Source organism: Liolophura sinensis, chromosome 7 (assembly GCF_032854445.1).
Source record: "Liolophura sinensis isolate JHLJ2023 chromosome 7, CUHK_Ljap_v2, whole genome shotgun sequence".
Classification (NCBI taxonomy): Eukaryota; Metazoa; Mollusca; class Polyplacophora; order Chitonida; family Chitonidae; genus Liolophura; species Liolophura sinensis.
Genome location: NC_088301.1, coordinates 24,288,634 through 24,315,660, shown reverse-complemented (window position 1 = coordinate 24,315,660; position 27,027 = coordinate 24,288,634). Strand labels below are relative to the sequence as shown.

The 27,027-nt window shown below is 39.3% G+C and overlaps 1 protein-coding gene across 1 annotated transcript in view; it reads right to left on the bottom strand.

The window, feature by feature from the left end:
• The window catches only part of LOC135470763 (uncharacterized), a 212,583-nt gene extending 186,870 nt beyond the window's left edge, over nt 1-25,713 (bottom strand). The window contains exons 1-2 of the mRNA XM_064749803.1: nt 25,603-25,713; nt 5,889-6,017 (exon numbers count right to left, since the gene is read on the bottom strand). Coding sequence (XP_064605873.1) covers nt 5,889-6,017; nt 25,603-25,713 — 240 coding nt within the window. The remainder of the gene's footprint in view (nt 1-5,888; nt 6,018-25,602) is intronic.
• Between the last annotated feature and the right edge of the window lie 1,314 nt (nt 25,714-27,027).

The following is a 27,027-nucleotide window of genomic DNA, read 5'->3' as shown; positions in this document are numbered from 1 at the left end:
AGTCAGAATGAATTACAGTTGCTTTGAGAATATTAAATCAACCGTCCTTTGTAGTCCATGGAAAATTCCAATGTATACAGGAGAGCAATGTGTGGAAAAACTACCAGTTCACATCGCAAACCCTGTTACTAAAACGACTTACTTAAAACTGGGAGGGAAGGTTTATAAACATCAAGTGGAAAATGACCCAGAAGTCATCATCAACAGAACAGTAATCGTGGACGCAAAAAAATCAATAATTGTGCCAATTCACGGAGGAAACGTGAAGAAAAAAGCAATGCATATCCACATTTTAGAAAGCAGCACTGTTATTTCCTCACTCCCACTGTATCATTTGTGAAAACTGCGTGGCGATATCTGCAAAGTGGAACGTGAAAATGACAAGTGATTAGCACAGGTTACCAAGAGGGTTCGGCCTGCACAACCTCATGAATACTGATTGGTCCAACACAAACCTCTGTCCTCAGACTCGAGAAGGACAAAGACGCTTTGCATCCAACCCACCAGTACCTGGTCTCCAGAAGACATTCTCATGCAAACATCTTTGCCTATAATGACCTGGGCCAAGCCTGGCGGACAATGGCCAATGGATCCAATTCTCAGGTCGTCCATTCGCAGAACATTGCCTTTAAGTCTTACGAGAGGCATGGACCTCAAAGCTCATCCCAACCAGCAATGATATCCAAATTCAAGAAGTAAAAAAAACAGGCAACTTTACTTTTAATGGGAATCTGGTCAAATATGATTTGAATTTCCTCTAGAAAAAAACCTTCTGAAAGGACCATTCTTCATTTAATGAAATTTTGCTGAGAAACATTACATGGAATAAAATGAGCTCCAAGAGTATAAATATGAAAACAGTTGCCACAAGCTTATATTCTCCCTGACATTAAAGACACACCAAAACTAGATCAAGATTGAGTCCACGCTAGTGCCCAATATAATAAAGAGATCTCAATTTTCAAGACTTTTAATTGTGAAGATGGCCATCTTACTACATTTAACAATGGCTACATGTTGTAATGGCTGCAAGTCTTTTAAACACACAAGAGCATCTTGATAAATTGTGACAAAATTTACAAGCCAGTTGCCGTCCTGTTCAACCTAATTCCTTATTTCAGTCATTATAAATCTACACTTCATTCGTTTTAATTTAACCAAATCATCCATGAAATGTTTTCAAAACATCAAGTACTCTCAGTTCAATAATAATGATAAACCTTTTCCATTTTAAAAATATGAGAATAAGAGTTCAGAACTTTTATGTATAATATTAATTAGCTCATTCATTTCTCTTGCAATGTTACATTTTTCCCGGGCACATTAAGGTAGCCATATTGCAGATTCAAGTGAATACAAAGAGTTCTTCCCAGTTCATTAATTCCATTCATAACTGGTCATATACCTTTTTCCACAGAACTTGTCATGCCAATAACATACATCGAAAGCAATACATTATGATACAATTTTAAATTTACAGATATATATTTTTAAAATCGTTTTCCAACATGAACTAAACAATTTTTGGAAAAGGACTTTATATTGAATAGAAATTTAGCGAATGACAAGGAATTTTACTGGAGAAGCAAACAATAATGTGAAACGCCAATGTTTATATGTGAGTGTAAAATAAAAAAGTCAATGGGCTTTATACATTTAGTTAATACTTGTAAATGTAATCTGGACTAATGCCTGAAGTTTCCTCAGTCTATTGGCTGGAGAGTACAAGGGCTAATGTGTTTTAGGGGAAAATTGGACACTAAGAACTGATCAGAACTCAGGCACTAGTGAAATAGGGTTGAGCTGTCTGTCCATTGGTTATACAATTATCCGAATCAGGCTGATCAACTAATGAAAGTACAACAGTCTGGTAGACGAAGCACAACATTGCATCGCCAGGCGAATCGCACTATTGATGTCATAACTGATCAATAACCACCTCTGTGTGACCGTGAAATGGGATGGCATGAAGGCCTTAGCTTCACCTCAACTGCCATTGTATCTTGCTAGTATTACACACACAGGGACCAGCTCTCCCTCCATCCAAAGAAAAAGTGTGACAACATGTCGTCAGCCAATTTTGATTTTACACGCCACTGCACAATAGAGCGCTTCTTCTAATCAGAAATATTTGAAATGCTAAACATGCTGAAAAAGATCGATTCTGAGTGTATTCTGATCCATGATGTGTCGGCGAAGTCCGTTAATCTTGCAGCTGTCGAGACCGCGTCCTGATTTACTGGAATCAATCCACAATTCGCCTTTCATTCCATGGATTAATTGTTGCATGTCAGTTTAGCAGATACTTAAATGCAGGGCTGTGATGGAACACAAATACAGCTATTCAAAGATTCGTTATATTTCCATACGCTGTGATTTTGGCTCTAGCCTTTCTCTGCAAAGGTAATACACCTATATACATAAACTGCTGCAAAGAATCTAATCCAAATTAGCAATCCCAAATCTAACCTTATTGAAAAATTGTCCCGAATCAAGAAATGCAATCCTACATGTACACATACAATCAAAACCAAACTGAACTTTTTTCATGTTACATGCTAAACAGTGAAGGAATTATAGAAAACTCGTTTTTATCTTCATTTTAACAGCATTATTGTATATATTCCCTTTATTATTTCAAGAGCCATTAAGTGTAACTATTTATAAGGTCATAGTGAAGCAGCACTAGATAAAAGAGCGGTGCAAATCCCCCCTGCAACAAGGAGGCACATCACATGCACTCTAAAGACTCCTTCCTAGTCATATTGCTGAAAAATTTTAAACTACGACGTTAAACCCCAGGCACTCACTCACTTACACGAAGTACTACTGTAAATCTTCGATCTTTTCCCATGTCATTAAGGTGTTTTTTCAAGCATATTCAAAAGGCCTTATTCTGTGTAGACTGATAAAATTATACTTTTTGTGAAGTCCTGAAACTGGCCAATCAAACGAATGTAGTTTTGTCTCCAACATCAAATTAAAAATGTGCATCAATTGGGCTTGAAACTTGACCTCTTGTACGTGAAGTTTGAGGAATTAGGGTATGTAGAAGAATTGGTTATGCAAGTGCATACCGACACTAATATGCTTTCTCTCGCTATGAAAACGTGGTGCCTGCCAAAGCGACAAAATCTCCGATTTCTTCAAGACTTTGGTGATGTTGCACATTTCTACATCAGTAAAAGTCCTTATATGATTATATATGTTTACATATGCCACATTAATCTGACACTGGGGTATGTCCCTCAAATACCTACCGACAGCATCACTAGATGCATGATATATGAAATGGTAAGCAATTATTTGTTTGTTAAACCCTGAAGAGAGAAAGCCAATCTAACATACTTACATACTGATGCTACATGTAATACCCCAAAAAGACCTCCAATTTCGCCCACAAAAGAGGCATACAAATGTCACAAAATATGACTTTTGGTGCTGAAACTTGTAATTTTACTGTAGAATATAATCCCATGTTCCAAGTAAACCTCAAAACACCTTTCTGAACTCAAAAGAACTCTCAGAAACAGGAAACATTGGCAAGTCAGTCGGTAAATACTGTTAGATTATGGTACATCATGACCTTTTACATACGTACAAAATCCATTTAAAAATAAAAAAAGAAGAAAAACAGTGTAAATTCACAATAGCTGCAATAATCCCTGTATGGGATATCATATTGTCTGACACGCAAGTCAAATGACTGTTTGATGTTTAAAGACAGCATGTCAAAAATTTAACTGACAGACAATCAGAGCAAACAGGCCAATAACTGTTAAGTTGCAGCTTAGAGCGGGTTTATTATTTCTATATAACGCACAATGATCTCCCTGCTTTGCACAAGATAAACGAGTTTTGCACACTACAAGTAAGCAGAGTGGCCATTGCTGAAAAGTTCAATCTCTGATTGTATAATGCGGCTTTCTACAAGAGATTTCACCCCACGCGGCTTTCAGAAGGCTTTCCTCCCTCCCCAGCTGGGCCATGCCATGTTATTCCTGTGTTGCAGGTGTCGTGAGAATCTGCTGGATAGAGCCGCGTTAACCAGCTGACGACTGGCACAAGAGCTTGTAGATTTGACAGCTGTATTCATCAGACAGAAGAAATCAATGCGTACAGACAAGAGACTTTACCATCTCTCGATTCATGCACAGGGCTCCTAAACACACGGCTAAACATTTTGCCGTCCGATTCGTTTCCCCTCCCAACGCTCTAAATTACGAGCTTTGTCTCAAATTGTGTTAGGGACAGAAATCGTTCCGTAGTCCTCAGAGACACGGGAACTAAGAGCCAACGGCTCTGGAACTAAGACAAGAGAAAGAGTGGGTGAGGGGGGCGAGGGAGGGGGGATGTTTTCTAGGCCTGGATGACTTCTCTGATGTTATAACTACTACTACATTACCGTGACAAGACGCTACAGAGGCTGAACATTGAGCCCTGAAACACACAACAGCCCTGGTGAACTAACTAATCAATTGTGTTTCTGCATTTCCAACAGGGAACTGGCTTCCAAAGCTTTCAGCCAGCATGGCCAAAGAGTCAACCAGCCCTGACTGTACAGTCCAAACCGGTCCGCCAGCCAGCCAGTCAGGCAGCCTGGGTCCTATTGTAATTACACCAACACAATCAGCCTTCATTTAACATCAGTGACAGATCTAAGACTGGCTTCTCAGGAAGACTGGGAGTCACATAATAGCCGCCATTACGTGCCATCATGGCCGTCGAGTCCCGGTGTTACAGAAGTAAGACGGGAGGAGAAATACTCTGGCAACCACTGCATACATGGAAAATGTGCACTACTGATCTGCCTCGTTTTCAAATATAACATAGATTTGTTTCGATGTAAATTAGATTCAATTCTTTCACATTTTTCGGGGCCAACGTGGTTAGTATGCCAACACGGCACAATGACCCAGATGCCTCTCACCACAGCGGTCGCTGTGAGTTCAAGTCAAGCTCATGGGAAGGTCTGTCAGCAACCTGCGGATTGTCGTGGGTTTCCCCGGGTTCTACCCAGTTTCCTCCCACCATAATGCTGGCCGCCATCATACAAGTGAAATATTCTTGAGTACGGCATAAAACACCAATCAAATAAATAAATACATGTTTTTCCGCACAGCACATGCATGTTACAGATCAATGGTTTTTGAAAATTAAATGGACAAGTTTCAATGTAACAGATTTAATTCTTACGTGAAGCCTTTGAATTTAGCACATGCACATTTCCGATCATTACTTTCCTCCAACAACAGTTTTCCCGCAAAAAATTTCTTCCAACAATTCCCCTAAAGTAGAAAAATTATCCCACAAATACCTAAGTCGTTTACACCTAAATGAAATGTACATTTTTTATAATATAGGCAGATTATAACGCAAATGTCAGAATATCCACTGTAAGTCTCAAGGCCTGAAATATACTGATGCACTCAAAATTGATCAAAACTGACCTGAAACATACTGATGCACTCAAAATATACCTGAAATTCTGATGCACTCAAAATTTCAGGTATATTTCACGACCTGAAATATACTGATGCACTCAAAACTGATGAAAACTGTTGATAATTTCAGACAAAAATGCATAGTTTATATGTCATAAATATATAGTGTTGAGATCCATATTTCAGATTCTTAAACCTGTAAATTTTCCAATGGTCTTAACGTGATCATGTGGGGAACAGTCAATACACTAAAAGAATAGACATTTAAACAAGAGGCAATATAAAGTGGTGAATATCCCCTTCCTAGGTAGAAGGGGAAGGGATTCCATCCTTTGGCCTCATAAAACATAGTATCTCATGTATGTCTGATTGCAGGGGTAAGGGGTGGGGTTTTGGTCTGGGGGAGTCAGGTGGACAGATGAAGATGATGTCAAGTGAGCTTACCTTAAGGGTCTCGAACAGACGGATGATGTTTGGATGCCGCAGCTGGCCCAGAATACGAGCTTCACGATGAAGATTCTGCTTAACATAATCCTCCTTTATTTTCCGTGTATCGATCACCTTGATGGCCACCTGCAAATAGCAATAAATCTGTCAGCATAACGCCATGAGAGATGATAAAACAGCAATAAGATCGTTGCCTCAATCAGGTGTCCTTCCACCGTCAATACCGCTCGGATTTGGCACAGTGATTAAGGATCAGACTAAACAGCAGCTGACAGTGCTATATGCCATGTCTTTTGTTATCAAAAAAAAAAAAATAACTAAAAACAGGAAAAAAAAAATTAAATGCTTTTTTTTTATGCTAATTAATTTTACCGCCATAGTTTTGCACAGACAAACTGGTTACATTAATAGACTATATGCGCGTGTATTGAAGAGGACAGATTTTTCTTAACTTGGTCCCGGTAGGGCACGTCATACCCACTTTCCTTGCAATTCAAGGTCACCTTCAGCTTCATGTCTAGATGGCCTTACAAGAAAAACTATCCATCACTTAGTGGCATATAAAGATGGTAATGTAACATGAAACCCATGCTTGACAATGCTGTAGCCAATGTACTTCATCGAAAACTCTCTCATGTAGGGAGGGAGGCTGTATTCCACATTTAGCATGACAAGCTGCTTAAACCTTAAAATACTCCAAAATTTTAATTAAACAGTGTGGCAGAAAGTTCAGAATTAGAGTTTGTAACATTATGAACAATTAATACCACAGGCTTTACAGAATGTTCCTCAAGTCTATAAACATTTTCCCAGCATTCATTATTATATGCAACCCGCGAGTATTATGACTTAAAGCATATGTGATAGTCCCCTGCTAACCACTTCTTTGCTAAGCCTTAGACTTGATTTTTATACATACAGGTCAATATCAATGTATGGACTGCTACTGCGATGTATTATTATTATTATCATCATTATTATTTCTTAATATATGGACACAATCTTATTTTACCTGTTAAACACATATTTACCACAAGCTTCCAATTTTTCTATATATTCAGGTATGTCAATATTAAAATTATTTCACTACAAAAATCTACATAGAATGAATACATACATACATACATACATACATATATATATATATATATATATATATATATATATATATATATATATATATATATATGATCAAGCAATTAGCACTGAACAAACACAGCATCCAAGCCCTAATGAACAATAAATTTACAGGGTGGGTCAAACTGCTATGCTGCACTGATTGGCCCCTGTGACCACTGTCCCTCGTCATGCTCAATCATCTGTTCACATCAGAATCAATGGTGACACATACATGTACATGTACCTTGACATTTCATTTATTTGACATCCAAGGGTGATCTACTCATTTTATAGCAATACACAGAAATTATTTTCAATATTTATTATTCTCGTATGTGCTTTCTTTTTTTCTTTTTTTGGTTTTTGCTTATTTATTATTTTTTTTTGGAACCCCGCTGTTCTTTTGCTTTTATAATAATCAAATACAATATAGCAGTCAGGTGTATTGTGTTGTCATGCTGCATTAGTATCATATTACAGTACCTTTTGGTATATGTACACATGTGTAAGTGTAGGAATAGCAATTTATTATAGGTTAGGCCTATATCAATCCATAAAACTAGTGCACTTTCTATCCACTCTGCTGAAATATCAGGTTTATAAACAGGTAAAGGAACATTTTGATGTCAAATTAAAACTACAAACACAAAATGGCAACAGCTGTTTCGCCGAGTCCAATGCAAAAAAAGACCCTGCATGCAGTGCTCAGCCTGCCTCTGTTCTTCACTCATGTATACAAGTACAAGCCTGTATTCCTGGCAGTGAACGCTCGTTAAAACTGAAGACTAGCTTGCCACAGCTGGCCATTTTCTCGTTGGGTTCATTGTCAATTACCGATGTATTGTTGAGAATGTATCTCCCAATTGTACATGTATAGGGTTCACTCTTGTGTTCGCACGTGCAAAACATTGCTGGGCCATGTTCATAGGGGAGAGTATAAAGTACATGTAATTCTCAATAACACCATGCTTTAGTATCATCCTAGATCGATGTCTTTCCTAAAACCTTTTCCTCACTATTACAATGGGACAGCCATCCTACATGATTAGCAAGTGAAAAATGCTTCAGTACGGTATCCAATTAAAGAACGATCACATTAATATCATAATGATGGAACATTAATATCATAATGATGGAACATTAATATCATAATGATGGAACATTAATATCATGATGGAACATTAATATCATAATGATGAACATTAATATCATAACGATGGAACATTAATACCATAACGATGGAACCGAAAAGCTGAGAGTTCTTATACTGTAACAGGCATGGTACATGGATTCTTCTCATAATAATAACGGCATGATACCTGCGACATATGTTACAAATGCGATGAAACAAAAAAGCAATAATTTTTAATCATTTCTCATTGTTTTCTGCGATTCTTATTTCAATCCATAATTCATGAGATGAGCGGTGATATATTACACCTCACATGATTTCATTTATTTGACTGTTGTATAATGCCATTTTACACCTCATATATTTATTTATTTATTTCATTGGTGTTTTACGCCGTACTCAAGAATATTTCACGTTTACGACGGCGGCCAGCATTATGGTGGAGCCCAGGGCAAACCCACAACCATCCGCAGGTTGCTGGCAGACCTTCCCACATACGGCAGGAGAGGAAGCATCTCATATATGACAGGAGGCATATAGTATATTGCATCTTTACATAACCTTATGAAAAGGTTTCACATGGAACAATATTTACATGAGACCTGACCATATATGGCTCAATTTGCAGAGCCGTACTTGGGAATGTCTTCCAGCAACCTACGAATGGTTGTGGGTTTCAGCGCAGATTCCTCCCATCACACATAAGTGGAATATACATGAGTAAAGCGTAAAACACCAATCAAATAAATAAATAAATAAAATAACAGAGTCAGATACAGAGAACATACTGCTGTACCTCACACAGTGATGGACAGGTACCTTGCACAGTGAAACCATTTCACATATCTTACCTCCTGATACCCTTTGTAACATACAATGTACTTCATAGTGTGGTAACTTTGCTTCACACATGTATAAATCACACAGTGGTATATCGTTGATAACATATCCTCACTTGTACCTCACTCAGCAATGTCATCTGCTATATGTACCTCACTCAGCAATGTCATCTGCAACATGTACCTCACTCAGCAATGTCATCTGCTACACATACCTCGCACAGCAATGCCATCTGCTACATTTACCTCACTCAGCAATGTCATCTGCTACATGTACCTCACTCAGCAATGTCATCTGCTACATGTACCTCACTCAGCAATGTCATCTGCTACATGTACCTCACTCAACAATGCCATCTGCTACGTGTACCTCACTCAGCAATGCCATCTGCTACATGTACCTCACTCAGCAATGTCCTCTGCTACATGTACCTCACTCAGCAATGTCATCTGCTACATGTACCTCACTCAGCAATGTCATCTGCAACATGTACCTCACTCAGCAATGTCATCTGCTACACGTACCTCACTCAGCAATGTCATCTGCTACATTTACCTCACTCAGCAATGTCATCTGCTACACGTACCTCACTCAGCAATGTCATCTGCTACATGTACCTCACTCAACAATGCCATCTGCTACGTGTACCTCACCCAGCAATGCCATCTGCAACATGTACCTCACTCAGCAATGTCTTCTGCTACATGTACCTCACTCAGCAATGTCATCTGCTACATGTACCTCACTCGGCAATGTCCTCTGCTACATGTACCTCACTCATCAATGTCATCTGCTACATGTACCTCACTCAGCAATGCCATCTGCTACATGTACCTCACTCAGCAATGTCCTCTGCTACATGTACCTCACTCAGCAATGTCCTCTGCTACATGTACCTCACTCAGCAATGTCATCTGCTACACGTACCTCACTCAGCAATGTCATCTGCTACACGTACCTCACTCAACAATGTCATCTGTTACATGTATCCCACTCAGTAATACCATCTGCTAAATGTACCTCACTTATTACTGGACACTTCTGTAAGCCGTGTTATTTATCAATTAGGTCCTGCTGATGGTTGCAAAATGCATTCAAGAGAGCTACTGTATTTCACCTAAAATTTGGCATATAAAATCACACTTTCCAAAGCACATCAAGGCCTTAAAATGATATTTTCAACGCCACTACTTTAGTCTTTGAGAAAAGTAATTAATCAACCTTACAAAAAATTCTTCAAGTGGCCTATAAGCTGGATGAATCAAGCAGGATCAAGCAAAATGTGTAACATGAAAAAGGTTCAACTTTAGGTGAAATACAGTATACCCTTATTCCTCTCTCTGAAACATAGTGACAAAATGTCATGAATACACAGTGTCCTCCAAAATATGACTTGACTCTACACAAAATTGTTTAATATGATGTGCAAATTTCTGCTGAGCTTTGGAAGCATAATTCCACCAATTAGGAGTGGAATATCAGACAAAGACTTCCGCTTGTGAACCAAAATTAATTCAAAATCAAAATCCATGACTCTATACTGTCCCCAGTTTGTGTCAACACCTCGCAGAAATGATATCAAGATATTCACACATGTGGTCAATCTCCACTGTTTTCTAGTGTTTGGTCAATTTACAGATGATTTTAATGATCTTTCCCCGTGCCTGACCTCCGAGTCATCGCTATCAATCTTCGGCACTTTTTCTATACACTCGGCAACATTTGGTCCCGTTCTCAGTATATTGAATCAGCTATTATTTGGCTACAATTGGTAACTCGATATCTGAGGCCCTGATACTGTGGGTGAAACTGTAGACGTCGGTGTGAAACTGGTCAATACGTAATGGCTAATGTTTAAGAGAGTCAACAGACAGACATGACAACAATGAAAGATGCTGTGTATTGTCAAATTTGTTTGTTTCATCAATGGACTGCACAAGAATCTGAATATGTCAAGATCAAAGAAGATGCTTTGTCGGTGAATAATAATCATGGCAGCTTCGGGGAGGTTCTGCTCGACGAATCTGGACCAGGGCTTCTACGGGGCGCTGGGGTGGCGCTGGGGGAGCTTGTTTTTCCCTCTTGGTCAATCCATATACACTCTAGATTCTATTGACACGTGCGTACCTGGCAATGCCCGCCAGTCTGCTACATTCCCAATATTCATTATGTAGGCAGAACGATTACTGATCCATGCATATTTCATCCTTCGTTCTCTAATAATTAAGCCTGCCTGCTTTTCCACCTACTGCCCCCCAGCCCCTCAGCCCCCCTAGTCCACGATATTGACCAGTGACACTGTCATAACACAAGGCTACAGATTATAGTGCAAACCCCATTCGTCGCTGTAGTCATCAATTTGACATGCATACTTCACACTGCTTAGTACAGAATACATGTTGATTGCCCTCTTCACAGATGGACCGGTATTGTATAAGAAGAAGATTCAGAATTCAAAAGGGATCTGCACATCAAACACTTTAGAGAGAAAGCATGACAACCTTCACAATAATCAAGCAGAGCACAAGTGAGTACATGTACCTGGAGACACACAAAAATGTCCCGAGACAAACCAGCTTGAGTTGCAAAGTAGATGATATGCTCTTTCACGTTAAAAGTCCCCTTGGAGAAAAATGCTGAGCTAAAGTATCGATCGTTTTCATAAAACTATCAAGTTATAATCAATAGTTGACAATTTATGCGGATCTCATCATAAATCAGTGCTTCGCTGAGTGGCCATTCTTGGAAGCCTAGGAAAAAAAATTCACACTTTTCCATTAATCATATTGCAAAGGAAAGAATCAAAGTTTTCCCCTGCACTTGATCATATAAACATATACGTGCATTTCTTTACTATGGCAACAAACTTTTGAAATTATGTTCAGACATGGGTATATCAACTGTTTTAGCCATAGGCTGATGGTTATATGCCTGAAAATAGGTTAATGACATTTTGGAAAACGCTCCTATGGAAAAAGATTCACATGGTCCAATATTAGATAATAATGAACTAAGATTTTTTGGGGTGAAGCAACCTTGAGATGGTCATATTATATTAGCATGGACAGAGTAGTTTCAATAAATATCCATGCACCTCTTATCTTCAGGTTTGTGATGATATTGGTCTGTGCTACAGAAGTAGAAGTGTTCATCTGCAATAGCTTTGACATGCCACAAAATTTATGTCATCTTACACAAAGTCCTCGTCTTAAGTGCAGTGCCTATCATCAAACGTAGGATGTCAAGATTTTGATTCTCTGACAGGCGAACAAGTTGAAATCAACATACAAATGAACCATTTATCTACACCACAAAAACAAAGCACTATTATAGATCATATATACATATAATGTATATTCAGTCATACACTAGTATCTTCGACAATATTACAATTCACTTGTAAGTATGTGCAGGTATTCTGTTAACATAACAGGCAAAAAACACCATCACTATGGTAATATTAATAAAGCATATTAACCTTGATACACATAGCTGCACTATCATCAAGTCAAACAATATTATCTAAATGCGTGCTGTGAAGTTTGTTTGAAGAGAAATTCACATTAGAAAATTGCACCATTACACCCAGGGAGTACTGAAGCATGGCTGTTTATTTAACACTTCTGTTGACTATGTAGGGCAAACATATCAAATGTCAGAATTTGTTTCATTAATTCAAGCAAACATTGAGGACTTTCAAGGCTCTCCTTCCCTCTGATTTGTGTTTTGAGGCCATTAGTCTAAGATGGAGCAGCACAGCAGACATACACAGAAACCGATCAGCATGAATATATTAAGGATTCCATCACTGACAGCTGCCAAGCACTGGATCAGCTTTTGTCCTGGACTGCAATAAAGACTGACTATCTGTCAAGATTTTCACCCTTTGACATATTCAAATCAACCAGAACCAGCTTGCATTTCTGTCCATGCCAGTGACATTGCCTTGTTGCAGTGATCATGGCACTGGTATTGGTACCGGCACGGACAAACAGACATGGGCTCTTTTCCCAGAAACCCAACGCACCCCTTAGTGTTCCGGACAACGAAAAGAAGAATAAAACCATAACGAGTTCTGTCTCCAAGGTTTCAACACTTCTGCTAACTAGCTGCTACCCTTCCTGATGATGCGTACAAAGACCAGCACTGTTAAGTCAACACTGCGCAGATTTGGAGGGGGGTTTTGGTGCAGCTCTAGTCACTGACTGGCATATCAGATCAATATTTGGCCATTCTTTTCGAGCTAGCCAAACGTAAGACCAGTTCCTATATCCTACATTCACTTGAAATTCAATGAAAACTGGGTCAAATCCACGACTGTGGCTGAATTTCCGCCCGTCAATCGTTACTCCTCCCACCCCTGCAGCAGTCTCTGACCAGATACATTTGCTGGAAGGTTCCAGCGTTACAAGAGCAATCTACCACTTAGCCATGCGCCATCAAGAAGCTCGCATGATAAATCAGCGCAAGAATTTCAGCACAGCGCGTCAAGTGCTATTGACCTCGCAGAGGCGACGTCTAATAAAAACCAATCCTAGTCGTCAAAACTCATTTTTCATCCACTTGTAAGCATTTTTTGTCAATACCTTTACGCAGGAGACCAATATGGTTCACATACTGTGCTCAAAGATACAGAATGTCCTATTGCTAGTTGAAAAATTCCACTTTATTTTTTTTCTTTTCTTTTTTTGCTTTATCACCAGATAATGGTAACCAAAACATGCAGTATGAGTGAATGAGTGCTTAGGGTTTAACGTCGTAATTTTTCAGTCATATGATGACGAAGGAATCCTTAGGGCCTATGTAATGTGCCTCCTTGTCACAGGACGGATTTCCACCGCTCTTTTATCTAGTGCTGCTTCACTGAGACGACTTACCGAAGGCAAGTAAGCCGCCCCGCCTGAGCCAACCATGGGTCAACCAGTCGTTGCACTATCCCCTTCATGTTGAACGTCAAGCGACGAAGTTACAACTTCCTCTTTTAAAGTCTTAGGTGCGACTCGACCCAGGATTGATCCTGGATCTACCGCTTCTGAAGCGGACTCTCTACCAACTATGCTATCCGAGCAGGTGCATGCAGTATGTCTATGTACTTGATATTCTACAGATGTTACTAGCACATGGTAACTGGTTGTGAATAAATATTCCAATTCCTCCCTTATAATCAACCTGCAATTCTTCAAATCATTTTAATATAGACACTCTGGAATTAATGTCTTTGTACTGCATTTGGAAATCAAAGACCTAATCTTTCTTCTCTGAAGGAACACTCGAGGTTAAGCCAAGGGTGGGAGGCAATGTTGTACAACGTCTGGGCTTTTAAGCGAAATCAGTTTTTGAGAGATTTTTATTAAAAGAAGTCTGGAAAAAGCAGAAGTTTTTGGGTCAATCCTGTAAAATTTGAACCGCCTTCGTTTAGCTGTTTGATCCTCTTAAGACGTGGAAAGGCCACTCGAGCCAGCCAAAGGTATTGATCAAATCTTAGCAAGGGATGCCCGTTTCTATAGCAATGAGTCAAATTCATAATGATAACTTACCTGAGGCAATCTCCTTTATAACACAAAAGGGGAGCTAAGGAGAAAAGAGACGGGATAGATGGGAGCAAGGGGCTGTGCTAGGATTGTAGGCACCCTCATACATCATACTGCCATCTTCCTCTGCTCAAATGAAATTTTTTGGGAGTGTCTAAGAGCAACGGCAGCCTATCTGCATAGTAGGTTTTATGTATGTATGTTCAATATCATCAATTTAAAAATAGGGCATTTTTCAAATCGTTACAAGAAAAATAAATTTACCACAGCTTTTAAGAAACAAAACATTACCCAAGGTATATGGTTCTAAGCTAACAGGGACCCAAAAATGTATACATGTTCAATCAGCATAAACACTCTTTCCTTCTACACTTCAGCCGCAACTATGTTTAATTTTAGTATGAATGGATCCATTTGAAATTAGTTTCAAATATGAACGGACTTCTTTCCACCCACAGTTTGATCTACACTTGTTTCAAAAGTTCTATGCCCTCCAAATTCATGGTATAGTATATCATCAATGAATTGTGGGATACTTGTCAAATGTACTTGAATTATACCACCACCATTCAGAACACTGCTTCTTCTGCCGACCCTCAACTATGGCCTGAACATTGTTCTCTTAACATCATGTCCACATATTTACTAATTCAACAACTGTCTCTTGTCCCACAGTCACGAATATTTCACTTGTATGACAGTGGTCCGGTTGAAGAAAACTGGGCACACCCTAAGTCTAGAACATAGTCTACAACAAACCTGACATACAGAGCTCACTTGAGTAACTGTTCAGGGCCTAAGCCAGAATTGTACCTTCTGAATGAAAACATAGAGAGACAGGATCGCTTTAAATGTAGAAAGCTGGAAGCCTAAGGATGATCCAGAGGTTTGACAGCACTGTTTGACCTCCACTTCCAGAACGCAAAAGCAGAACATGTTCCACACATGTTCTCTTTGTTGTTCTGTCTGTTCAGACTGTACAGAACCATGAAAACAAATGCTCCCAAAATAGTGGACGCTGGATTCAAACACGCAACATCACTGTTCAAAGGTGAGTTCCGGAGATGAGTTCCGGGGAACCAAATGGAGAGTTTGACAGGCAAACTCACTGAAATTATTGTATTTGACCAAAAATTTTGAATAGGGCTAAGTCGTTCATTTTAATGGATTTCAAAAGTTTTAATCATGGTAAAAAAAGAGGCATCCTGAGGTTTACCTGGAGTATTGGATGATGTCCACAATCCTGCAGCGTAAACATGAGTCTTTTTCAATCAACTATTTCCCTCTGAAATATGTATTTTTGCTTTCAAATTTTAAGGAAAATATAGTGTTTTACTGCAAAAGATCTGTTGGCTTACAATATAAATATCTTTGGGAGAACTGTGTTAAATAGCTAAAAGCAAAAATTACCCCAGTTTCTTAACCATCAAGAATATCAAGTCAACAAACTTCTGAGAATAGACACTTTTTCCGTTCGGCCTTCAACATGGACGCTTTAGCAATCCAACCATGCTATGGCAATTACACTACTGCATACTGTGCAAAATCTACCCTGAACAGGCAAAAAACTTAATAGTCTTAAACTGCCCTGTAAATCGTGTTTTTCTTCAACATCAAATTGGCCAATAAGCTTTCCAAAAGCATATCTGCGGTTTTGAAACGAGTTAGTCTCCAAATAAGGTTGATTTCCCTAGCAGAACTTCCTAGTGGCGTTCACACATTATGTTTCTTTCACAGCACTGGCAATTACAGATCATTCAGCTCACGGGGGTTCGCTCTGAATCGCGGCATGCAGAAAGATCAATAAGTCATTGGTTGAATAACATGTTAGGTACCACTCTTGGCCTCCCACAGATTCTATTTTATATCCATGTACCAATGTTTATTTGACTGCAGCTAAATTTCCATCTACATAATTGTATGAGCTGAATACATTGCTAACACACAGAGACTAGATGGCAAAATCAAGAGAAGGCAGCAGCGTGTCTTGTCTGTTATCTGACCCGAATCGCTAGATGTTAACAAGGACATTTTGCACCATTGGATGAACAAAATAGGAGCAGAAATCAACGCATATTACTTACAATAACATTCAACTGCCATCATGACTGAACTGTTTATGAACACAATCAGTCGATCTGACTTGGTACAAAATGGTTACTGAAAAAATAGAGTTCGTAGAAAGGCTCGGGTGTCCACACCTTTTAAAAAATTTTAAAAACTTACCGTTCAAGACAAGAAGTATTTTAGCGTTTACCATAAATGAAAAGAAACTACTAGATTAAATGTATATATGTTATGTGTCAACAAAGAATTCAATGTGAAGTTTAAACAACATACATATTTATTCATGGGATATTGCATAATGAGATATCACAATTTATTGAGAAAATCAAAAGGGTCACTATGTAATCAAGTTTTTCCCATCAGGAGTAAGCTATTTCTACATCCTGAGAACGCAGCTCTTTCCACTGACATCAAATGGACGCTGTTTTGCCTTTCAGCCATATAAGCATGTGGCACAAGTGACATGAAATCATGTTTTCTGTATCTCTAATATGCCATATCATTTGGCCAAGTAATGTTAATTTACAGTTACCATGCAGTTCAGAACAAAATGGCTGAGCTAGGCTGTTTAGGTTGGTAATATTATTCGCTGCCTTTTTTCTATTTTTTTACATGGATTCCAACTGACAAAATAGATGTGAAGGTCATGAATGCTGTAATGCAGTATTTTCCGACATATCACTCCAAACATTTACCTTAACAATGTATCCAATATATAAATGGGTATAAGTCATGAAGTTTAAAATTTATTATGATTATAAATGTAGGACATCAACGATGGAGCATCCGCACTGCCCCTCATGTTTATACTGCAGTGCTTTGCATACTTGCAAAAACCCCGGTTCATTATATGTAGTACTTTCAAAGATACCATTCTTAGCATTTACTTTATCATTGTTTCTACGGTTATTGGAAGGCAAGGCCAATGCTTGGGGTATGACATACACTTTTACTTTCACAAGCGTGCCAAAAAAAAAAAAAAAAAAAAACCATCAGTTTTCCTGTCTCATTTGCCAGCTCAGGACAATCCTTCCATACCGACTTTGATGCTTAGTAAATGCCACTCAAATACACAATAACTAATGGACATTAGCAGATTTATTCAACAAATATTTGCTTTCTCCATATCAAAACAAATATAAGTGTCATAACGAAAGTATGATCAAGTGTAATGTTTCAATTATAATATATGATTAGCTTACCGTATTAACTAGGCACAGACCTCAATAAGCCAGAGTGGAAAATGGACATGTGTATGTATTATTAATTAAGTAATTAGTGCAATTCAATGGTTCACTGGTTTAAGTAGGTTAGCAGATCACCTAACACTAACAGAATCATCTATGCTTACAGATATCACCACATGGATTTTACAGAATGGTCCAGTATGTTTTACCTGACATAAATGGGAAAAAGTGTAATGTTAACTGGCTTACAGGTGATTAGAGTTGCGATGAATGTCTTATTTGAGAAAGAGATAAATGTACAAAGAACCAGATACCAGTCATTCAAGGAAAGAAATTAGTTCACGAAACAAAATGTCTGCTTGACTGTACGTAGGCCTACCCTTACATATACAAATAATTAAAATAGATCAATATACTCACAAGAAATTTGATGTGTACATGCAAAGTAAGAAACTGTTCGAGTAGTTTCTTGTAATGTCCAATCAATGAAAAGTGAATCAAATGTTGCTACATGTCACCATGAAAAATTGACATGCATTTAAAGTCAGAAATAAGCAGTTATAATACTGTCCTGCAAAAAAAGAATTTTTTTTTTTGGCTTTAACCTGAAACATGTTTGTAGAGCACGCCTCCGAAAGAGGAAAACAAAGCCTGCATATTATGAATTACATGTTCTCTTAAATGTAGGTCATGTAATCAGTATGCCTTTGACCCGATTCCTGCTGTCGCCAGAATCAACCTAAAGCAGGTAACAACTGATAGCCTACCGAACTCTCCATGCTGCCATACAATACATGCCACCCTAACAGATGTACCCAAACAGCTCAGTCATGATGACAGTCCATTAGGCCTACAACATACATGTCGCTAATGATAAAAACGACAGCACGTATCGTGTTGGCGATCCTTGTGCTACCAACAAAATAGGCTTCCCTGAACACCGGCTCCAACGACGTTACAACAACAACAGTTACAGTTTCAACATTAACGCTAAACGCCTCTCTTCTAAGTTATGCTGGGATGCACAGGTTGTCGGTCTTTTCCTTTTGTAAGTGCTGCTCGGAGCAGATACATGCAAATAACACGGTTACAACACTGAATGGCACGAGTATTCTGACAGTTTGAGTAGAAACTCCATAATGTTACCTTATCCAGCGCTAAAAGTGAAACCGATACCAAAACGAGGCAACTGTCAATGGCTATGTTCAGCCTCGATCTGATCCTAGCTCGTGGTGCTTTGCCTATCCTTGAGCACCGATCTTGTCTGTATACGTTTGAGCGTACAAGCAAAGTTATGATATTTAAAATGCAGCTTGTTAAAGTTATCTATTCCGGTAGGCCCAGGTTAAATGCGGCTTAACATGGTAAAGACGTATACAGAGCCAGAGATCAATATAGTTTACCTACCAACAGTCTACATAGCCCAACTTTTACTATAGAATAGCGACTGTTTTGGAATTGCAAGACGACAAAAAGCCATAGGCCTGTGTATTCTGTCATTTAATAAGAATTTGCCAAAACACACTTGTGGATGGAGACTGACCAAAACGTCAAAAATCGCTTTAAGGAGACGGCTATAGGCCTCAGCAAATCGTCCGTGTTAGATGCCAGACGAATACAGAAGAAACTATCTCGTTTCCCTGATTTCACGTTGAAAAAATAAATTGTCTTATATAGAGTGCTCAGAAAAATCGAAATTTCTGCAGGACGAATTAACGTCTGTATTTAGTTAAACAGTTGATACCCTCACTACACAAGCACTGAGCTGAACTGGAACAAGGATGCTTTCAGTTCGTCCTGATTTCAAAATGCAACTGCTGGGAATCGAAACAATCTTGCCAAACGCATGAGCATAAGAAGCTAATGTCGAAAGAAATGGCCTTTGCGAGTCAGGTTATTTCATAAATTGAGCAATAAGAAATTATTACAGCCATTATTAGTTAATTTGGCACGATCATGGGTTTGCTATGCCAATATCTATTCAGATGTACCGTATTAAAATTGTAAAACAGTATTGGTGCGAATTCGTGTTTGCTCATTTTCAACAGCCTGAGGAGTATGTAGTACCATTCTTATCATACGGCCTATAGGGTATAGCTATACATTTAACCAATCCTCACGCGAGGTAACCTCTCGGGCGTATATAAGGGTATAGCACTGATAAAAGCACTGGCCATGAAATTCGAAAATGTTGTGGCAAATTATTGTTTTTCGTTGTTTATTTTTCGTTGTTTATGTCTCCCGTTCAATCTTTCCTGTATCTGGTATTTATTTCAGCGCGCATCCATTGTACACATTTACGACGTTAAAGCATAAAACACGTTTTTGTTTCAAATAATTCAAGACGCTTGAAAAACGTTTTATGAAATTTATGCAACATTATCATCATTTTAAACGCGATATATGTCACTCCGACTATTTCATTTATGATACATGGTATATTACATATTTCACCAACTTTCATCAGCGAGTTCATAAGATGACCAAAATATACATTATAATATATGACGACTTCTATATCGGGGTTACGTCATATATCTTATTTTTCACCCAACTCACATTTTATGGGCGTAAACTCTGTCTTTAGTTAATTTTCTACCGCGTAAAACTACACGATTCATGACATGAGAGCAAAATTTAAGACGTATGTTGGGTACAGAATAACATAAAAATTTAATACTTGCACTTCTAAAAGCGCAGAACTCGACCCTTTATATCATCGTTTTACACAGAAATTAACTTCACCCAGAGGAACTGAAATTTATCAATTAGCTTAGTAACCTGTACAGGTCCCAATCCACAGTGCGGGTGGATGGCCTAAAGGCAACACGAATCCAGACCCCATATTACATATTACAATTGGAAGATAGCCTTTGTATGTGCCTATGGTGTTTCAGCTCTCAGATATGTGATTTGTGCTTGCATACATATATATACATAGGAACGACCTTGTTTTCTGTGAAAGGCTCTAACCAGTAGGTTTACATACATGGGAATCGCCTTGTTTTCTGTAAAGGGCTCTGGCCAGCAGTTTTACATATATATGGGAATCGCATTGCTTTCTGTAAAAGGGTCTGGCCAGCAGTTTTACATATATATGAGAACCGCATTGTTTTCTGTAAAAGGGTCTGGCCAGCAGGTTTACATATATATGGGAATCGCATTGCTTTCTGTAAAAGGCTCTGGCCAGCAGGTTTACATACATATGAGAACCGCATTGTTTTCTGTAAAAGGGTCTGGCCAGCAGGTTTACATATATATGGGAATCGCATTGCTTTCTGTAAAAGGCTCTGGCCAGCAGGTTTACATATATATGGGAATCGCATTGCTTTCTGTAAAAGGCTCTGGCCAGTAGGTTTACATATATATGGGAACCGCCTTGTTTTCCGTGAAAGCGTCTGGCCAATAGGTTTACCTCTATATAGGAACTACATTGTTTTCTGACAAAGGCTCTCACCAGTAGGTTTACATATATATGGGGAACCGCCTTGTGTTCTGTGAAAGGCTCTGAGCAACAGGCTTACCTAATTATGGGAACCATCTTGTTTTCTGAGAAAAGCTCTGGGCAATAGGCTTACCTAATTATGGGAACCATCTTGTTTTCCGAGAGAAGCTCTGGGCAATAGGCTTACCTAATTTCTGGAAGTTTTCTGCGAAAGGCTCTGACCAGTAGGTTTACTTATACATGGGAACCATATCGTTTTCTGAGAAAGGCTCTGACTTCCAGGTTTATTATGACACCACATAAACCCATGACGACGACCCTTTTAGAACGCGATTAAATTGACACGTGATCCAACAAACGAATTCTGTCGACATTTAAAGCACCTGGTAATAGATTAACGTGTACTGACTTTACAGGAGCTATATTGCAGAGAGTATCTAGAAAACACCTGATGCTTCAAATAATTTATATGTCATACTGCGGAGACTTGGCCAATGACGAATGTCAAATGAAAACATGAATCCTCTGGGTGCCTTGTAGATCACCAATTCTGGTAGATTGATGGTATCCTATACTAATATAATAGGACATGACTGTAGGATCTTTTGGGGTTCATTTCTAAGCAAGTGATTCTTGGGGAGGCATGTGACATTCGTCTATGTCCAAAAACATAATAACAACTTAGTTCAGTGGTATGCAGTTTTGGCTTAAAATTGAGTATCCTGCAAAACTTGGTGTTAGTTAAGCTGTGTCCACCATCGTGATGTTATCAAATTCAGCTGTTGCAACTTGGTGTTAACGGACAATGATGCTTTGCATCATTCCCCGATGTGACTAAATTGTTTCAACCAGAAAGCCTACGCGAGTGAACAACTAACTATCTGGTGGAGACAAAACTTTTTTTCCGTTTACAAAGCTACGGTCACCTTTCTTTGGAGCAGATTCTGTCTTTGAAAAAATTATTAACCATGTTTGTTTTTTTCATGAACCTTAAGACGGGAAGTACATGAACTTCTTTCTTCCACATACATGCATGGGCTCCTGTATCATCAAGTTCAGGATTATATATGGCCAGTTTTTCGCCATACAACTTCTCCACTTTTCAGCTGAATTTATGCAGTGTAAGCTAACAAGTTAACATCACAAAAGATTTGTTCAGTCATTGTCGCTTTGTGTTGTACGCTATCATATACAACTATAAGTAATGATTAGAAATCCATCCAGGTATAAGCTTTAACATGTACGATGGCAGTCGGTTTTTATGGTGGAATACAGGGTGTTCGGTTAGGTAAACCTCCGACCTCTGGCAAGTTTACACTGGTGGACTATCCCCAAATGTGACGCACAGGCCTCCACGCCATAATAGTGGAAGACAATTCTTTACAGAACGGAAGACATACTGGTACTGCTTAAGCCATAGTGCTAGGAGGCGTATGCTTTGCTGCCATTTATGCATTTATATGAACATTTAGAATAAAACCCTAACTGAAGTAAAGTGAGAAGAGGCCATATTTCACGGTTTACATGTGATCATTTGCCAGCTATCACACTGTCGTTGCTGCTCTGGTTTTTCTCTCTATGCTGTACGTCTCAATTATATTGTATTCCTGCATAAACAAGGATTCTGCCGGTGGACTAAGCATCCCCGAGACATGGTCCCTTGGTATTGTTTTAGTGTGATTGTATGTTAAACGTGATGACAACACAGCATTTAGAGTAATTCTAGATCAGTGACGTCCAATAAATTGCTGTTAACATCATTGCATTTTTTTTACATAATTCTGCTTAAGCCATGGTGCTAAGGGGCGTGTAATTTGGTACTATTTACATGAACAGTTAGAATAAAACCCTAACTGAGGTAAATTGACTAGAGGACGTGTTTCACCGGTTACTTGTGACCATTTGCTAGCTATCACACTGTCGTCGCTGATCTGGTTTTTCTCTCTCAATGCTGTGCGTCTTAATTATACGTGTATGCATCGGGTGGTGATACACAGCAAGCTTACACTGTACATTATGAGCACAGTGCATATATCCCACGATGTCATTCAGCAATAATCATACATCATGACATCATGACATGTTTTCATAATGTATGATAACGTTGAATAGAACATGGCCGTTACTGTATACAACGACGTAACTATATAATAATATCATAGTGTAGACAGCAGTTCCAGATGAGCATCCAGGATGTTATTCTTCATCATAAATGGAGCGTTGCACCCCTGAAAGCTATAGTATATATATGATCTTCGATGGTTCTCGGACAACGTTCTCGTGCTTGCTTGACGACTGATTCCCAGGTGAAGCGAACAGGGCAGAAAACCTATAGAATTGACCACAGCAAAAATATGGGGTCTCTGCATGGTTGTCGAGCGGAGGCAAATCAATAGAGAAACCTTCTGTATATAAATGAAAATAACCACATACCCCGAGGAGTATAGAGGCCGACCAGTCATGCAAGGACGTACGCATGAGGTTGTTATATGCGCACACAGAGGCCTGTAGGAAATGGTGCCCCAGGCTTCACACTGCAGTTTATGTAAGCCGGTATCCTCATGCTGGCTGCCAAAATGATAGCAGCGAAAAGCCCAGTGATATATGGCACAGTCAATACCAAACAATGGTACGGCGAATATATCATCGAATACTAAAATGATGGCACAGCCAATGCCAAAATAATGGAACACCACATGCCTTGATGATAGAAGAATGAATGCCAAAATTATAGTAGATCCAGAATACGATCAAAAAGTGAACACTAACAGAATGCATGGTACAGCGAATACCACAATGACGGCACAGCGAATACCACAATGATGGTGAATACCACAATGACGGCACAGCGAATACCACAATGATGGTACAGCGAATACCACAATGATGGCACAGCGAATACTGCAATGATGGTACAGCGATTACCATAATGATGGTATAACGAATACCAAAACAATAGCACAGAGAATACCAAAACAATGGCACAACGAACACCACCATGATGGCGCACCAAACACCAAAAAAGACGGCACAGCGAATGTCACAATGATGAAGCCGAATACAAAACTGATGGGGCCATGAAAACGAATGCTTTTCACCGTGAGCGCATAAAAAAACTTTTCATTCAAAGTGTGTATATAAAATTCTAGCGTGTAGTGATGATGTCATGATTCATGTACTAAGAACAAGCATTCAAGCAAAATGTCTCAATGGTCGTCCTCCTCATGTATATACGATGATGCATAGAGGCTACATAGACAGAGAAATATCAATGACTATAGCCTGGTCATTTATTATAACCGTCCGTGTGTGAACAAGCCTTAATTGTGTAGGCTACTTATCGTATCGTAAAGCATGATTAAGTCCTTACGTAACCACCAGGACAGCTGTGAAGGAAAGCTACGGGTGCAGTCGGAGCATGTGTCCACCAGGTTTTGAGAGACAGGTTGCTTGTTTCACAGGTTGCCACGTGTCCTGCATACATGCACACATGTACACCACTTGATGCCGGATTGCACTAGTGTATAATTTCCCACAAAGCGTGCATGTTGTCCAACTGTATGATTGGAAGATGTGTCTGGTAATTTCAGACTGTTAATTTTTGGGGGGCTGTTTTGGTATATATGAACCATGTATTCAGTCTGCTGTTTGTTTGCTTGCTTTTTTCGTTTTGCTATTAAACATGCGTGGCGTGCGAGCAGTTCAGTTCACAAGCAAGTCGTTCATTGTATTAAGCTTGTATACGATGTGATACTATATAACACGGTTTTTAGATGACATTAGCGTGTGATGTAAGGGGTGTCCAAAACATCCTCTTCCGAAAATTATTGATTCTTTGTGGAAAGCTGCAAATCATAATAAATGTCGATTTATACAAGATCATATGTACTCAGCTCACCATAGCTTCAATTTAATTTTACTCTTTTAACCACAATTTCGTACATTCCGATAGGAGTATCTACAGTTTGAGGCTTTTATTTTTGTGGTTGGAAAATCGACTAATTAACTATATACCGAGAGTTAAAAAACATATTGTCCTTAATACCATCTGTATAAATATAACAAGTGCAGTGTGTCATTTATGGAAAGCCGTGCCTTATGTACAAAGTATGTGGTTCAGTCAAATTCTCTCTGTGTCTCAGACATTATTACCAAAATGTGTCAGTATAAATTTCAGACTGAATATGTTAGGCCAATTGAATTTTACTCAGTTAAAACGTGTGGTCTATTTCACCTTATTCCTGCGTATATGGCAATGGCAGGGAAAGTTGTGACAGGAAAACGTGGTTTCACTTAATAACATTCATGTCGTCACATGAATGTATATTGCAGTTTAACAAAACAGGTGGTTTAATGGGTGTCAGGTCAGGTAGGATTTTTTTTAACTTACCTTACATCCGGTAACGCCATGCGTGGCCAGCTCAACCCGAGCGAAATTTCCTTTGCCAAGGGTTTCCCCGTCCATTACATAACGGCCGATGTACTGTATTTTCTTGCCCATCTCTGCCTCATCTGTTTCACTAATTTTGGCCTACATGCTATAACAAAATAAGAAAAATCATGTTCGGCTCCGATGGCTTTGCACTCCCGCAATTCCAGCAGTAATATCTCCTGATGAAAATTCCACAAGGAAACTGCCGGTCAAACACATTCTACTGAATACAGCCAACAACACATCCTCGCCATGTACGAACGATGAGCGACGACTCTGGCTCCGATGGAACCGCTACACTACACCACTGGGCACATTTGGCGATCAAACTATTTCCTTGGATCCATTAATACTAGACAATGATTATATATGCCCTGTATGGCGTACTGTCGGTTCTATAGCCGTATGTGTGTGTGTGTCAGTGCTGTACACTGACAATGGTCACATACTGACGGCAAGTATACACACCCACAGCGCCGCAAAAAGGTAAAACGTCTGCCGGCGAAAAACACCTATAGATATATATACATATATATATACAAGGAACAGAAGGAATTACGGCGTTGTGTTTCGTTTTTTTTCTTCACAAGACTGCTTTGCTGGCCACTCGTCGGTTAGTCCCACCAAACCCGCTCCGGTACAGCAGCAAAGGAATTGGCAGAAACCGCCGAGGAAAAGGTACCAGTCGCCATCGTGAACAGCCTGCCATGCTGAGTATTGCCTTGGCCGAATTGTAGCAGCAGTGCGTCGGCTAAGACCATCTTACCGTTCATCGATATATTCACATATTTTCCACGTTGTCCAGGCAGTGCGTGCGTCTGATGATTGTGTAGAGTTTGGTATAGGTATATAGAGACCAACCCTGTCGGTCATTACAAGCTCATCTGCGCCGTGCAGTCACACAGCTTATAGTCTTCACCGCACACGACACACATGCCATCGGCAGCCCTCAGTACTCATAAGCGCGACATTATCTCGGATGTTGCGGAATGCCATCACTGGTAGCAGACGCCGAATTCATTGGTCAGCTTTATTCGGTGGGCCGATCGAAGAGCCGGACTTGCTCTAGCCCAGTCGATTGGCCCGTCCGAATTTTTGTTAATTTGTTAATTTTCTGTGTGGGACATTGGCTATTGTTTATGAATGTAATTTGCGAATTGGTCGCCCCCTAGGGAGCCTCATGACCATATCCGAGTGTTACAGTATGCATGGAATCGTGGCACGGCGGCTTTGCTGGTCCCGGATTGATCATCCGTCGGACAATAGCACACACCTATAGTACCTATAATAATTCCCTCCACTTGAATTGCAAATGATTGTGTCTGTATCACGTGACGCAGAAATTATGAAAATGGCCGGCTTGGCGCTTGCGTAGTCGGGGTT